This window comes from Sus scrofa, chromosome 5 (genome assembly GCF_054392235.1).
Source record: "Sus scrofa isolate SSC_HxYL_T2T_F1_AM1 chromosome 5, Sscrofa_HxYL_maternal_Yorkshire_Landrace_v2.0, whole genome shotgun sequence".
NCBI classification, from domain to species: Eukaryota; Metazoa; Chordata; class Mammalia; order Artiodactyla; family Suidae; genus Sus; species Sus scrofa.
Genome location: NC_139387.1, coordinates 108,331,572 through 108,348,693, shown reverse-complemented (window position 1 = coordinate 108,348,693; position 17,122 = coordinate 108,331,572). Strand labels below are relative to the sequence as shown.

Genomic DNA, 17,122 nt, shown 5'->3' with positions numbered 1-17,122 from the left:
TCTGTCTGTACTTTTTTAGGAGTTATCTGTGAACATGGAACCATATATGAATTCCAAAGGTTTAATTTTTAGAAATAATAATTATGATCTGGTGTCACTTCTTCAATCATTAGGTGGAGCCTGTGGTGCTTTACAAGTCTTTTTTTTCTTTAACTATTTACCTTCATGATATGCCTCTTAAACTTAAGGAAGATGATATATTCCTGGCCCTGTTTATCAAGGAAGAGATGTTTTCTCTGGCAAAGATTTTCTTTTTCTTTTCCTTCTCAAATAAGGTGTATCATTAGACACTCATTCAGATGTTCCATGTCAAAGCTATCTTCTGGGGAATAAATGAGGCATTTTTACAGTAACAGAACCTCTCGTAGGATGCCACTGTTTCATTTAAAAAGCAGGGTGCCGAGTTTCAACCCTGAGGGATAAATGATGCTAGAGAATGGCTGTACTTTCTTAACAGTGCTGTCTTAGAGACTTAAAAATTTAAGACGGTAGCTCTCAGGTTAGATGGTCTTATCGCAATGTAATAATAAAGAAGAGAGTGGGAGGAAACTTTTAGAGTCAATGGATAGGTCTATGGTGGGGTGATGCTTTCATGATATGTATTTCTCTCCAAATTTGTCAAGTTATACGCATCAATTATGTACAGATTTTTTATGTCAAATAAATTAATTAAATTAACTTTAAAAAGCATTAACCTAACAGTTACTCTCATGATGAGTTACCATCTGTGATTCGCACAACCTGTTTAAACTTTACAAATAGCTTTCATAAAAATTATCTCATTGGATTATTTTGTGTATGCACCATATACATACCTACAGAAAAGAGTGGAATTATATTGTATTTTTCTGCAGTTCCTCATAACTGATATAAAAAGTTTTCTGTATTATCTCATTGCATCTTCACAAAGTAGGTGTTTTTAGCTCATTTTATAAATGAGAAAACAAAGGTCTAGAGAGAGTAAGTGATAGACTGAGATCTTCAACCCAAACCAAGGTTGGGTCGAAATACACACAAATGCTTACGCAAGACAGTTTGTTTTTAACATTCCTGCTTCTGCATGTGTTCACCTGACCCATTGTGCCCGAGTGGTTACTCTCAATGATTGCTAAATACTTATTTCAGTGTTTAAGATGATGTATTTTGCAAAATCACATTAGTTTATTCACATAGACAGTAAATGCATTTCAACCTAAACAGTCTCTGTTAGGTTTTGCAGTATTTATTAAATACCAGCTTTATGGAAATATAATCCACACACCATACAATTCAGCCATTTAAAGTGTACAGTTATTTTTATTATGTTCACGGAATTGTGCAACCATCAAAAGAATCAACTTTTGAACAATTTTATTACCCCCCCAAAAGGCTCTGAACCTTTTGGCAGCCACTTCTTATTTCCCTCCAAGCTTCCTAGCCCTAGGAAATCACAGTTATACTTCCTGTCTCTATAGATTTTCCTATTCTTAGTATTTCATACATGGAATCATGTAACATGTGGCTTTTGTGTCACCTTTCACTTAGCGTAAGGTTTTCAAGGCTCAGCTGTGTTGTGGCATGTATCAGTACTTCATCCTTTTACTGCTAACTAACATTCCATTTTATGGATATACCCAGACATTTGTCCAAATGAACGTATTCATTGGCCAATAGTACATGAAAAGTTCCTTAATATCCGAGACATAGTCCCCAGTGCTACATGGCAGGATCTCATTGCCATCACTGAAGTGAAAATCAGAGCTACAGTGAGATACCGCTCCACACCAGCTAAAATGATAGATAATAATGCATGTTGGCAAGGATGTGGAGAAATTGGAACCCTCATATGCTGCTGGTGGGAATATAAAATGGCACAGCTGCTTTGGAAGACAGCTTGGTCGTGACTCGGAAGGTTAAATACATAGTTACCATATGACCCAGGAATTCCATTCCTAGTTATATATCCACAGGAAATGAAAACATATGCCCAGGGAGTTCCCATTATGGCGCAGTGGAAACGAATCCAAATAGTGTCCATAAGCACGCAGGTTCAGTCCCTGGCCTCACTCCGTGGGTTAAGGATCCGGCATTGCCGTGGGCTGTGGTGTAAGTCACAGATGCTGCGTGGATCTGGCATTGCTGTGGCTGTGGCGTAGGCCTGCAGCTGGAGCTCTGATTCTTCCCCTAGCCTGGGAACTTCCATATGCCATGCCCAAAAAAGAAAAAAAAGAAAAGAAAAGAAAAATAAACATACATCCACATAAAAGCTTGTACATGAATGTCCATGGCAGCACTTTCGTAAAAGCTAAAAAGTGGAAACAGCTGACTTTAAAGGAGAGGGGTATTTGCTTGAGAATAAAAAATACCATCATATTTGACGTAATATTAAGTATTGTTAGAACATTCAAGGAGTTATTTCAAATTGGGTACTTATGAGAATAAGTATATCTAGAATATGAATAAGATCTCAAAGGAAACAGCTTTGGAAGGAAGAAAAATTTATACCTAAGCTTGAGAAGACACAGTGAACATTGTGGCTCTAACTTGAAAAACAGGTGAGTAAGTGACTTAAAAGAGTTAATGATATCTCTTTGCCTATATATACACAATGGAATACTATTCAGCCATAAAAAGAATAAAAGAATGCCATTTGCAGCAACATGGATGGAACTAGAGACTCTCATACTGAGTGAAGTAAGTCAGAAAGAGAAAGACAAATACCATATGCTATCACTTATATCTGGAATCTGATATATAGCACAAGTGAGTCTTTCCACAGAAAAGAAAATCATGGACTTGGAGAATAGACTTGTGGTTGCCAAGGGGGAGGGGGAGGGAGTGGATGGATTGGAAGCTTGGGGTTAATAGACGCAGACTCTTGCCTTTGGAATGGATGAGCAGTGAGATCCTGCTGTATAGCACTGGGAACTATGTCTAGTCACTTATGATGGAGCATGATAATGTGAGAAAATAGAATGTGTACATGTATGTGTAACTGGGTCACCCTGCTGTACAGTAGAAAAAAAATAATGCATTAGGGAAATTAAAAAAAAAAAGAGTAAGAGCCTAATACTTCCTTATCTAATCTTTTAGAGTAGTTTATACAGTGGGAGAATTAGATTTATTATTATCTTTAACTCTGAATTTCTAATATTTTATTTCCAATCCCATTGAAATTGTATAATGACTAAAAGCCATAAAATGTCAACACATTAATGTTTATGAAACTGCTTTACAACTTGTAAAACACCATAAAAAGTAAGATATTATTAGCTCATGGGCAAAAGTTCCTTTTTTACATTACTAGAGATTTATTTGAGTTATTTTTATATCAAGAATCAAATTAGTTTTTTATTACTGATGTCATATGAAAATTAAACACACCAGGAAAAGTTGATGTCTAAAATATTACTTTCTGTATGTCAGCTTATTTTTAGCTCTTGACATGTATTGATCCATTTATTTCTTTCAACAATTTTAAGAGGCAGGCAGTGCTATTATTCCCATTTTACAGATGGGGAAGGGAGGAGCAGACTAAGTAACCCACCCTTGATCACACAGCTAGAAAGTAGCAGAGCACGATTGGCATAAGGGCAGTCTTGTTCCTGGGTCTGTGCTCTCAGTCACTGTGCTATACTTTTTCACCTGCTATAGCAGCCTTGCTCTGATGCAGACATCCGAGATCTGGCCACCTCTGAACATTTTCCATCCAGAAATGTTTCTACGATTCACAAACACTCTCTTATCTTCAGTTGCCCAGTAGAAGTTCAGAATCAAACAATGTAATTTTAATGTTGGGACAAACCATAAAGATAAATCTTATGCACTTTCATTCATATAATGGATATGGAAATTAAACTTTAGAGAGATTGAGTGGTCTGTGATCACATTGTTTCTTGTAAATGTTTTCCATAGGCTACTAATTAAATGACCAGAAGGTTAATCAAAGCTTGTTTACTGTCGTGTATTTATTGTGCACTTGCTGTGTGGCTGTGGAGTAGGAAACAAATTGGATGTTATATTTTGTATTCTTTTTACAATGGTAACATAATGAGCCATGTGGTATGTCATATAATAATAATAATAATAATATCTTCCTAATAGGGAGAATTTGCTGCAATAGATCGTAGCTTTCAGAGTGACTGTGGATGCGTACAGTATCTCTGTGGTAACTAAATTTTTTGTAACTTTTAAATGATCATGAATTTTATTGATATTTGTGTTCACTGTAAATAAATTAAAAATAATTTTTGAGATATATTGCACATTTTAAGCTATTTGCCAGTTTTTGAGCATAAAAGTATACTTTTTCCTTTTTAGTTTCTCCTTTTGTAATATTCCTAAATATTCTGAGACACTTGATAACAAGACATTAAAATGATTCTTTTTCAGAGGCTCGCAGTATTTATAAGTTGATGCCACAGTTCTTAGTGTGTATATATATATAAAATTTAATTTAAAAATTGACAACATCTAAAAGTCAGAGATTTTTGCTCACTATTTTGTAATTATTGATGTTAATGTTGCAAAGCATAAAGTTGATTTTTCTATGAAATAAATCTTCATATTAAGTATTAGTTTGTTAGTATAAAATATGACTTTAGTTCAATAGCTTGAAACTTCAGTATTTTTATATGCGAAATGAGTTAAATTTAGTGTTGGCAAGACACAAAGACTTCCAAGCTGAATTCTTTATCCCTATTCTAGGCTACTCTAAGGCACTTTTTAAAGATGTGATTGCACATTACATCAGCTGCTTTCATTGTAAAATATGATTTATAGGACTATTTTGCAGCAAAGTAAAATTGGAAAATTTCTCTAAAAACAACAAAAATATGAACTGTTTTACAAGGCTGTCATGAAGAGACCTATGATTACTGATTTAGATTTTGCCCCGTTTATATCCACTCCCCCAAAGTGTCATGTTGTTTCCAGGAGAGGGAACAGCAAGTAGCTTGATGATCACTTTGGGCTAAAATTCTGGAATCTGCTACAAAGTATGTAGCTTTTAGAGGAAAATCAAACAGCAAATAGCAGTTGGGTTTAGAGATCAATTTCTTATTGTATATTAAGGAATGCTACATGCTGCATTCATTATTAAGTAAACTCTTAAAATATTAACAATGCATAAAGGTAAACATCTTGATTGGTTTTGAAAAAATTGCACATCACGATAAAAACTTAGATTTAAATAAAAGTTCCACTGATTGATTAATAAAAAAAATTGAGTATAGTGCTTTTTGTTGACTCTTTTCTTAGAAAAGGATGATGTGTGTGTGTTTCAAGAAGTATCAGTACTGAATCCCGGCCAATCTATGATAAAGTACTTGGAAGGGGATTTTTGTTACACGGCAGAGTGTCTGGAAGAAAAAGATAACCATACAGGCTTCCACACTTTGAACATTACAGTGGTGAATTGCTCAAAGGAATGCGATGTTGTAAGTATTCTTTATAAGTCATTCTAGTGAGAGTTAATCTTGAAATGACAGCTATAAAATTCAAACAAGTCAGTACTCCATAAGTTAAAAATATACACCTGAATAGTTCTTCAACAATCTCTTAATGTGTAATATATCTTTATAATGTGGTTTCCTTTTCCTATGTATAACCTTGAGCTTCAGGAGTCTTATTATCTATACACCTTGCTTGACCCACGCTTGTTACATCTACTTGGCGAATCTTGGCTGCTAGATGTAAAAGTTAGCTTCTAATACAGCTATGTAAAGCCAGTTCTTATTTGAAGTGCCTCAAAATCAGTCTTAGAAATGCTTACAGGTGTTCCGAGAGAGCATGCAGTTATACTGGGAAGCACTTTCGGAACTAATTCATTAATAATATCAGTATTGCTGGCTAATTAAACTTTTTTATTATTATAATGCACAGCACCAGGTATACACTCCATCTCCAAGTGATTATGATTGTTGTGGTACCTGCAAAAATGTATCCTGCAAATTTCAAATGGACAATGGAACATTGGTTGTATATGAGGTATGAATTCTTTAGTTCCCACAATGTGCTCTATGGAGGGTGGCTTTCTATGCTGTTTTCTGAAGATGTTCAAATAAATTTGACAAATTTGATCACACATACACACACACGTTCTACGTACAACAAGCACACCCATCTACAGCACACTTACAACACAAGAGACATAGTTACATTTTAAAGTATTTGATTCCTGCTGTAAAGGAACATGTTTACCTGTTTCTCAAGCTTATTTTATAATAGATCCTCACTTTCCCCCCACATGTTAGGAACGGGCTTCGATGAATGTTGGTCTCTAGTCATTAGAGCCAAGGAAAAGAACAACATTCTTTTATTCACTCATTTGAAATGAAGCCTTTTGATAAAAATCTGAAACAAGATGTTTGTACTTCATTATTTAAGGAATTGAAGGTTTTAGTGGGTAAATATAAGAAAAGATTTAGAATACTTGAAAAAATTTTAAAAAAAGATCCCAAGACTAGCGAATCCTATACCATATCTTTCCACCAAAAACAATAAAATAATTATTCTGAATTCTTCCATCATCTCATAGTAACTCTGTGGAAGTTTTCAGACTGACTTACCCTTTCCTTTTTGAGAACAGGAGAATGGAACCATATAATTTTAGTACAGGTGTTAGTGATGTCATCAGATTTAGGGAGGTCACAAATTCTCTTTATAATTTACAATATACGAAGGCAGTTCCAGTTTATTATTACCATCCTCAAGTTCTTTTCCGCTAACGGTTTGATTATATGGAGGTGTTATTTCTGGTGTTCTTAATTGCATGGGATTACCCACATACACAAAAGAAAAACAGATTTCTCCAAACCTGTCAATTTTATTAAATAAGAAAAGGAAATAATGATGTTATTGTCCCATAGAGTATTATTTTACAGTATGTAGTGTTATTGATTTAAATAATGTTGATATTATCTGTTTAATTATAGCAATATTTCTGTCTTATATATTTTTTAAGTGGGAGCCTTGAAAAAAGAAGCTTGAAAATGCTGAGGAGACATAGGTGTCAGTGAGAGAAAAGGAATCAGGCTGCTTGAAGATACACAGTAAAGAGGGGATTTTAGGAAGAGAGCAACATAAACTCATAAATGTCAATAATCCAGGAACCACTGGTGTATATAATCAGTAAGCACAGTGATAGCCTTGAAATTTAAATAAAAGACTAGATTATGTCTAAAATATTTTTGCAAACACAGCAAGTAATGCAATGTAGGTAAATATACATCAAGATTGTTAACTCTTGGCTCTTTCAAAGATAAGCTTTCTTTACCTTGAAATCTAATTTCTGTGGAACGACTAAATATTGACTTCAGATAAATGATATAGTATTATCTGAATTTAATATTGGAATTAATATTTGCATTTGAATGTTTTATCTTCTTTTAGACCTGGGCTTATAAGTCTTTTCCAATTGAGGTTCAAGAGGATCTGAAGATATTTATAAATTAAAATAGAATCTACAGAAAAAGAAGTTTGTCAGAATTCTTTGCTGGTCCATAAGGAATCTTCAAGACAGAGTTTGACTACCATTTTAAAATGAAGTTATAAAATAAAAATATAGATCAGTAATTACAGAATTATAATTATGTAATAATTATTTTTAGCTTATTTTATTTCTAAATAGGAACTCTGAAATGGAGAATGAAAACAGTTACTGTGTTTGAAAATTTGTTAAAATAATAGCGATAGGTTTTCAAATAACCAGAAGATATAGAAAAATAGAACAATAGTTGAGTAATCACTATCATCCAAAGATTTTTTAAATTTTTTTGTGATAAGGGAGTGGAAGGAAAAATAAACAAACCTCAAGAGAGGGGGTGTACTAAGTAATATGATTTGTTGTTTTATAATTAGTGAGGGAATATTAGAGCAAGACCTTTGACACTTGGCCAAATGAGTTAATTAATTTTGTAGTAGAAAAAATACCCACTTGCTTCTTGCTTCTTTATTGCTTTATTTCACATTTACATCTCAGTTCCAGTCTGAAACCACAGCCACCCACATGTTGTATCATTTTAGGTAAGTTTGGGGACATTCCCAGAAGGACATTTTATGTCACAGTAAGCTCTCTGAATGCTGACGTTGGATTCAGTAGGATAGGAAACATTTCACTTAAGAAACAGAGCAGATTGTAATAACTTTCTCTTCTGTTTTAGGAGGGGAGTACTTGGCACTATAATTGCACTACATTTGAATGTGTGAAGACTGACGAAGGGGCAATGATTCTGAACTACAGTGTGGTCTGTCCCCCTTTTAATGAAACTGAATGCAAAATGGTTTGTGTTTTGTTATAGCTAAGAAAAATTAACATTAAATCTATTTTAGAAAATACACATGCATGTGTTTTCCAAGATCATACTTACATACATTGTGGCTTATTTATTTGCGTAAATATTTTATTTTCATGTATACGTAAAAGCTCTGTGACATTCCCTCAGTTTGATCTTTTGAATGACACATGGCATTCCAAGTAATTTTGACTGTGTCTGAATGGTTTTTAATATGTAGAAGAGTGAAGTATTGAAAATCTTTTGATCAGCCGCCTTTGCCTCTCTTTCAGTATGGATTAATAAGTGAACTGATGAGAATTTGGTCAAATTTCTCCTTCTTAAACACATAGCAGATTTATGGCACCATTCACTTCTTAAAGTACACTGGCAGGAGGGAAATCTGCCATAGCTTTTCGGAGCGTGGACCCCTGTGAAACTCAGCACAGGCCAGAGCATTGCTGAGCCTTTAGCTTTGCTCTTCCAATTCCCTGTTCTCTTCGAGAAGAGCCCAATAAGAATAGATTTGGAAGTCATGCAATTTTTTGGGGGAAGATCTTTGTAGCCTTAATTATTTAGGAGCTAGTAATCCCTAATGAAAAGTAAGCTTTATTCTGTTGTGTGAGGCAACATTTTTTTAATGTAGAGAAATAGCCTAGTTTCACTGATCTTTTTTTTTCAAGATGTGCCATTTTAGTGATGATGGTTAACTAGCTGGCTGGCAAATGACATATGACATATATGCACTCAAATAATAGAATTTCAGCCCTTGAAAGAATCTTAGGCATCATCTTTTTTTTCAGATTCCTTTTTGGAGAGTGAATTACTCTTACTTGAATTACAATTAGCAAGTTACTAAAAGCAGTTAGTAACTCTAAGAATTCCAAAAGATAATCAATGATATTTTTTTAATTTAGCCTTTGGCAAGAGACATACTAAAGTGGGGAATATTTTTGAAGAATAAAATATTAAAGAAAAAGAGACATCATTTTAACATTCATTATATATTCAATAACTCAGTTTAGTCTCAAAAACTAGATTATTTCAAGAAGTTTAAAAATATAATGGCCTCTATCTAGAGTACCTATTAATACTTTGATTTGGTTAAGAATTTTTTTGTGGTATTTAAAGTATGTTCTTTTAAGTAGGTTAATCTTTTTGCATTCTTATTCATGTTACTAATGAATAAAAAAATTTCAAGCAAAATATCTGCTCTTAATTAAAAAAATTAAAATTATTAACAGTAATAGCTAAATTCCTGGAGATTCACTCGTGGCTCAGTGGTTAATGAATCCGACTAGGAACCGTGAGGTTGCAGGTTCGATCCCTGGCCTCGCTCAGTGGGTTAAGGATCCGGCATTACCATGAGCTGTGGTGTAGGTCGCAGACGCGGCTCGGATCCCGCGTTGTAGGTGTAGGCCGGCAGCTGTAGCTCCAGTTAGACCCCTAGCCTGGGAACCTCCATATGCAGCGGGTGCAGCCCTAGAAAAGACAACAGAAAGAAAGAAAGAAAGAGTTAAATTCCAATCATTTTCCTATGAAGTATTTGTGGTATTTAGTAAAAATATTGAGAAAGTTAGTTTCCTACTTCTCGTCTGAAGAAATGAACAAACATTGAGTTTTAACATTGTTCTTTCTGTCTTCCTAGAATGAAGGAGTTATAAAGCTGTACAATGAAGGCTGTTGCAAGATCTGTAAGTCAGGACAAATTACATTAGTTTGATTGATTTTAATTGTTCATGATTAGGACTTTTCTTATAAAATTCAGTTCCCATGTTGCAGTGAGGGAAACAAATTTTATAGTGTATATTATTTAAATGTTTTATGTCATGTGGTTGATTATTTTGTAATTTAATGTTTCTCTTCTGGAGTATAAGTAAGCTTTTAAATTAAATGAATTTTAATTTAAATATTAGAAATTCCTTTATTGTTGCACTTCTCAAAAGGTATGGCACGTGATTTTAATAGGTTTTACGTTTAAAAGTGCCCTGCGGTCAGACGGGTTTTGAGCAGCTGGACTACGCAGAGTGGGTTATGATGAGACCCCAATAAGGACAGGGAGTATGTTTTACAAACCTCTGTGAACAAATCTCTGGTTCTTTATAATACGTTTGGGAAATACCAATTTAGTGAATTATATTTAAATCGTATGCATGAAATTTCCCATAATTATTTTGACAAATTGTATGTGCATACAATATATATTATATTTATTTGAATGATGAGTTTTACTTCATGGTGCTTTTTAATAATTTTAAGGCCTGAAATAAAGTAGAGGGGTGTTCATGAAACCATTTTTCATTATGTGTTTATGAATTTATGTCAGGATAAAAATAGAAGTTTTAGGAGACCCGGCATAAACAGTAATTTTAATATTGTTTAGAGAAGCTTTGGCAAAAATGGCTACAACACAATTCAGGTTAATAATGCCATTGTGTGGGCTGTATTCTTAGATACAAATTATCATGCCTCTCAAGGGAGATTTCTGAACTTCTTTCATGAAGGGCTAAATCCCAGAAATATATAAGAATAGTGTTATCTATTTAAAGCTGTTAATCATATGGAAAAGAATGTTACAATGTATTAAAATTTTGATGAAACGTAATTATAATATGTACTATGAAACATAATAACAACTTATAAGTCAGTAACTCTCCTATTTTCTATACTGTTTATTTCTCACAAAATTCCAGTGGTAAGTTCTGCATTTATCCTGATGTTCAGCTTAGGGAGGTGAAGTAACTCACCGCGGTCATACATCTTCTGAGGTGTAGGAGTCCACTCCAGGCCGAAGCGCACAGCCTCCTTCGTGACCACCAGTGACATTCTAGAACATCGCCAGTACAGGTTTTAGGAGCGGGCAAAGGCTGACTAATGATGCCTGCTCATCAGTGCAGGGACAGATGACAGAGGCTTTATTTATGTGACACATGAAAAGTCACATCCAACACAAGCATACCCCCCACAGCAAACAAAAAAGTTCAACGCGACAGCCTGATATCTAGTTATTATGTTGGTTTGCTGTGGCCATTGTTAACAGAATGCCACAAACCAAGTGACAGCAGAAACTGATGGTCTCTTAGTTCTGGAGATTAGAAGTCTGAAACCAGGGTGTCAGCAGGGTGGGTGGCCTCTGGAGCCAAGAGGGAAGGGGCTGCTGCAGGCCTCTCTCCTTGGCTCGTAGTCGGCCATCTCTCGTTCCCGTGTGAGCAGGTTGTTTCCAAATTTTCAGTCATGAGGACACCAGCTGTATGGATTAGGTCTCATCCTAAGGGCCTCTTTTCACCTGGCTACCTCTGCAAAGACCCTGTCTCCCAAACTGTCAAACTCTGAGGCACAAAGGACTCTCGGAAGATACAATTCAACCTGGAACATTATATTGCCAGAAATTTTGGGGTCACAGAATGCCACTTATGCCTAATAGAATACCACCACTGCCAGTACATGGCCACCCAGTGGTTTTTAATTGCTGGGACTCCTAGTCACACCCTGCTTAAAAATGTCTGCTTATGGGAAGTAAGCAATTTTTCATTCAGTATTACATCTCTGAGTCAAATGTAAATTAATGTGTATCAAATAGTCATTGTATAAGGAACTCAAGGAGTGAAATTTAGGCTCCAGAATCAAGTGAGGTTTATATTTTTGTGCTCTCTTATCTTTTTTCCTCTGCCTCTTTAGACTCTAGACTCTTCTGTAGGTATGAGATTTGGGAATAGAATTGTACTGTATGGTTAAGACCTTGAATTATGTAAACCCATGCTAACTCTTGGGAAAGTGAGTACCTTTATGTTATCTGAGAGCAGATGGGAAGGTCTGTTTATCAGCATTGATCGCCACATGTCAGCACCATTAAACCCATTGCAGGCAGCACCGCAACGAATCTTTGCTGCAGTTCTGGGAAGTAGGTGGGGAGGCAGGTCTAGTTTCCCCCATTGATGAGGAAATGACAGTTCAGAAAAGTGGCTCACACTAATCAGTAATAGATTTAGGGCTCTCCAGTGCCTGGCCCCAGGATCTTTCAATTTTGCCAAACTCTGAAGTTGCGAAATAATGACATGCCACCTCATCTTTCATCTGGCGTGTAAGGACTTGTGAAGTAGTTTCTGCTTTGGTATCAGAGAACCCCTGTCTGTAGTCGTTGCTTTCGGGTAATCAGCCTTTACCGGAGAGACTATGGATGGTGGATAGTAATCGCAGGTGCTGTGCTAAACCAAATGTGTTGCCGTAAAGTCTCTGAGTAATAAATAGGAAGTGCCTCTTGACACAGCAAAATCACTCAACTAACAATAAATTTGTGCCATCCCAGTTTCACTCATGTACGAATTAACGTGAACAGATTTTTGAGTGCCTTCCATGTACCAGACCTCCCTTTAGGCACAATGATAGAGAGTGAAACAGTATCTGCATGCATGGTGCGCGCAGAAGGGGAATGAACAGTGACAGGGAAATACACACTGTTTTGTCGGGTAGTGATGAGAGGTTAAGAACACAACCGTGCAGAATCAGAGGGACGGAGAAGGAGGGAACTGGGTTGCTAATTTAAGTGGGTGGTTAGAGAACGCCTGTGTGACAAGGGGTCATTTGAGTGGAGACTGAATGTCCTTAGGAAGCCAGCCGGGAAGAGTGAAGCGTGTTCAAAGCAGGGGGTGGCAGAGTGCAGCCACTGCACAGGGACGGAGGTGACAGGAGATGATAAGGACCTTAAGGTCATGTTAAAGACGGCTTCTTTCCGACTCTTCTTTCTTTTTGAACTTAGGTGAGAATAGAAGGGCTAATAGAAGTGGTTGCTTCAAACCACTGGTGGAGGGATGGGAAGGGACAAAACAGCCTTGGGTCGGTCTCCCACCAACCCTGAGCCTCAGGCCCTGCCGTCGTGGGAGGGCGGGGAAAGGGTTAAGGACAAGCAAGGGAGACTGAGGATGAGCCCCACAAAGAGATGAGCGGAAAACCAGAGTGTGCTCGGGAAGCCAAGTACAGAAAGTCTGTCCAGGAGGAAGGAGTGATGAACTGGATCAAACGCTGCTGAGAAATCCTCAGACTGAGATGTGACCTTTGGCTACGGCAGTGGAAGGTCACGGATGACCTTGACGAGAACAGTTTAATTTCAGGCAGTCGCCATTGCACATCTCTGCCTCAACCAGAGTAGCTTAACTTTGTGTACTTTGCATGTGGGGATTTCATACAAGCATTTATTTTAAGCAAAGATTTTGTGACTAAATTCATTTGAAGATTGGAGCTCTAGTTCCAGTCTTTTGTAAACAAGGAAATTCGGGAGGATGATTCAGTGGTTTCCTAAAGCGACAAAGCAAGTCAGCGACAGAGCGAAGTGAGAACCTGGTTATTTTCAAGGATTACATCCACTAGCATACAGCATTAGATACATATTGCTGGATTATTGCACACAGAGGCCTACTAATATGTCATTAATTAATACAAAGTGTTTTCATTAGAAATTATGAGATCATTTCAGAGCTCTAAAATCAGGTGATAAGACTAATACATACATTTCAACAAGGTTGATAATTATTCATTTACCTTCAGGCATAATTTTATATTAATTTCCACTAAAATAATGTGATTTAAAATCTATCAGGTTATAGTCTAAAGTGGATTATATATGCATGTATGCATATGTACATGTATATTTATATATACATGCAATGGTGTATTTTTATATATATTATGTTAAAACTAATAATATATATACCACACATAGGTTGATGTTAGGGTTACTGCCTGTGCGGGATATGTTTGATTTATGATTATGATAATTATTCTAAGACAAGATAAAGAGCTAAGTATAAAGCTTAGAAAATATATGAGAAAATATGTTTGCAAGTTGAAAATAAATATTGAACATAGACTATGTAAGAGTGAAATTTTAACTCTTATTATAGAAATATATATCAGTTTTCAATTTTAAGTATATCTATATGTTTGATTGAGAAACAATTTGACATGGACTTTTTGATGAATAAATACATTCAATATTTTATCAGGCAAACGAGAAGAAAGATTATGCCAGAAAGTGATTATTAAGTCAGTCATAAGGAAACAGGACTGTGTAAGTCAAAGCTCGGTAAGTGAAAAATACAGTTTGTTACATAAAGAGTATGTCTCTTTCCAGAAGCACGTGTGTCACAGCACCAATAAGTTCTAAGCCAACAAAATGCCAACACGTAAAATATTTAACTTTGAGATTATTCCTACATTCTAATATTAAAATATTCTTTGTGAAGAAATGGGAAGTATTTTTGGCATAAATAATCAACAGTTCTGAATGAGAATTGCAGTCCAGAGAGGTGGAAATTGAGCCAAAATATATTTGACCATACATTGTCTTCGTGTGGTTTTAATCAGCGAAAATAGTCCTAGTCCTAACTTTGCCCATTTTAGCAAGACTAGTCTGATGCTCTGAACTACTTGATTATGATGTAACACAGGCTACAATAAAATCATTAGATTACGATTAATGTATTCCATAGATCTGTCTAGTTATGTGCACATTTCGCAGTTTATGTCAGATTGCCATCTTGGGCAATCCGTTTTTAAACTTTTAAGGCATTTTTCTCATTGTCTCTCCTTACAGATAAACGTTGCATCTTGTGAAGGGAAATGCCCCTCAGCTACCATATATAACATCAACGTTGAGAGCCATCTAAGATTCTGCAAGTGCTGTCGTGAAAATGGGGTGCGCAATCTGACTGTGCCACTGTACTGCTCCGGCAATGGCACCCAAGTCCTGCACACCCTCCAGGAGCCTATAGACTGCACATGCCAGTGGAGTTAACCCGTGGGTGCCAAGAACGCTCTGCAGCATCGGAGTGTCAGATGTCGTTAACTTTTATCCCTATTTTTTAAGGCACTTGGCAGATTTATAGTGTACAATAGTAATGGGATATGGCCATTTAACACTTGCTATGACATATATACAGTTTCCATGGGAAAATTAGATTTATTGACATAGTCTGTTTTAGAGAATCAAGGGATTTTAGGGTGTTCCGCTGAGATGCTGTTACATATATAAATGCAACATACGATTCCATTCTTACCTATTAAAAGGTCGTTTGCAGGATTCACTCAATAGTTTTATTTTTGGTCTGCAACGTCTGCCGTGGCTATTCAAATTAAGATACTCTTTCATCACTATTGTTTACCTGGTAAATGTAATCAGTTAGTGCTGGTATCTGGGCAGCCAAAGAGTGGCATGCTTAGAGGCAGGTCATAGAACTATAGCATTTTGTATTATTTAAGTTTGAATAGATATTAGGGATGTTATTGCAAATTCTACCCTGCTCTTTTTTGACCACACCCATGGAATATGGACGTTCTGGGCAAGGATCAAACCTATGCCACCGCAGTGACCTGAGCCAGATCTTTAACCCACTAAGCCACCAGGGAACTCTGCAAATTCTCCTTATTTTGCAAGTGTATCCAACAGCCAGAGAAGCTGTGTGACTTTCTTTGAAGTCATTTGATACAACAATGTGGTGAAGTGATATTAACAGTTGGATTAAGTCTACATCTTTTATGTTCTAGTCATTTGTTCTTTTCTTTTGAACAGTATAGTGAGGTGTGTATCATAGAACCTTTTATTCTTAAAGAGTTTGCTTTGCCTAGAATTAAGAATTTTAACATCAGTGATTTTAAAAAGAAGAAAAAAAATGCCACCCGTACATATGTATATACATTCGTATAATAGTTATCCCAATAATAAGGAATGGGGAAATGCAGCATCAGTTGCTAAATAGAGGAGGGAGATCTTGGGCTTTTATTTTTTATGTCATTCAAACTGTTTTAAAATATGTTACTATTATTTAACATTTAGTAGCTATTTACTGCCTCATGGACATCTGGTTTTTGAGATGTACTTGTGTAGCTATTGAAGTTGCATGCTATTTTGCTGTTCATGCTGCTGTTTTGCCAGTGAAAAATAAAATAAAATTATTTGAAAATATTAATAATTCTACACTGGAACACTGCACTCTTTAAATACAGTAGATTGTTGACATTATATCCTGGGAGTATATATCCTGAGGTCTTTGCGAGTCCCCCAATTCTTTGCCACTTATAGTTTGTAATGATCTGATTTTCCTCATCTGTAAAAAGTAGAGGATGCTTCACTTGTTATGGCTGTTGTGAGGATCAAATGAAGTCAAACATCCATGAGTCAAGCAGTAAAGTTGCATTGAAATGCGGATGCGAGAGCATAATGGGCTGGGCTGGGCTAAAATGATGTGCTTTCATTTCAAAATCATGCTGCTTAGAAAAATTACGACAGATTAGATATTTGGGGATCTTGAGTTACCTAGAAATGGATGAAAGAATGAGAGAACATTGCATTTGCAAAGTCCCAGGATCCACTGTATGTAACAGTTGATTTTATCTTATTTGTGCTTAATAGCACAGGTGTTCTGTCTAAATATTCACATTTTTTTCCTTTTTAAAATTTAATTTTAATTTTTTATTACTTAATGAATTTTATTACATTTATAGGTGTACAACAGTCATCACAACCAAATGGTATAGCATTTCAATATTGTTTGATTCCTATTAACATATAAATTGAATGAAATGCTTTTGGATAAAATAAATTACCATTTTGCTTAAGAGAAACTGTATGTACCTCGAATGAAGCACATAATATTGAATGCCATCTACCAATCATTTCTCTATTTTCATGCTCTGTTAAAAATGTTAATTATATTAAAAATATTAAATCATCTTTTTTTTTTTTTTTTTGTCTTTTTGCTATTTCTTGGGCCGCTCCCACGGCATATGGAGGTTCCCAGGCTAGGGGTCGAATCAGAGCCGTAGCCACCGGCCTACACCAGAGCCACAGCAACGCGGGATCCGAGCCACGTCTGCAA

General features: G+C 35.8%; 1 protein-coding gene across 9 annotated transcripts in view; it reads left to right on the top strand.

Annotated features, from left to right (window-relative positions):
• OTOGL (otogelin like) overlaps positions 1 to 16,210 on the top strand; it is a 204,301-nt gene extending 188,091 nt beyond the window's left edge. For 8 of the 9 annotated variants that reach the window (XM_084957766.1, XM_013998114.3, XM_084957767.1 and 5 more), the window contains 7 exons: positions 4,084 to 4,147; positions 5,239 to 5,417; positions 5,863 to 5,967; positions 8,142 to 8,261; positions 9,901 to 9,946; positions 14,252 to 14,331; positions 14,842 to 16,210. In XM_084957766.1, the coding sequence (XP_084813892.1) occupies positions 4,084 to 4,147; positions 5,239 to 5,417; positions 5,863 to 5,967; positions 8,142 to 8,261; positions 9,901 to 9,946; positions 14,252 to 14,331; positions 14,842 to 15,042 (795 nt within the window). In that variant the 3' untranslated portion in view covers positions 15,043 to 16,210. The remainder of the gene's footprint in view (positions 1 to 4,083; positions 4,148 to 5,238; positions 5,418 to 5,862; positions 5,968 to 8,141; positions 8,262 to 9,900; positions 9,947 to 14,251; positions 14,332 to 14,841) is intronic. The other variant, XM_021092806.2, reaches the window with a different exon arrangement.
• Positions 16,211 to 17,122: the final 912 nt, after the last annotated feature.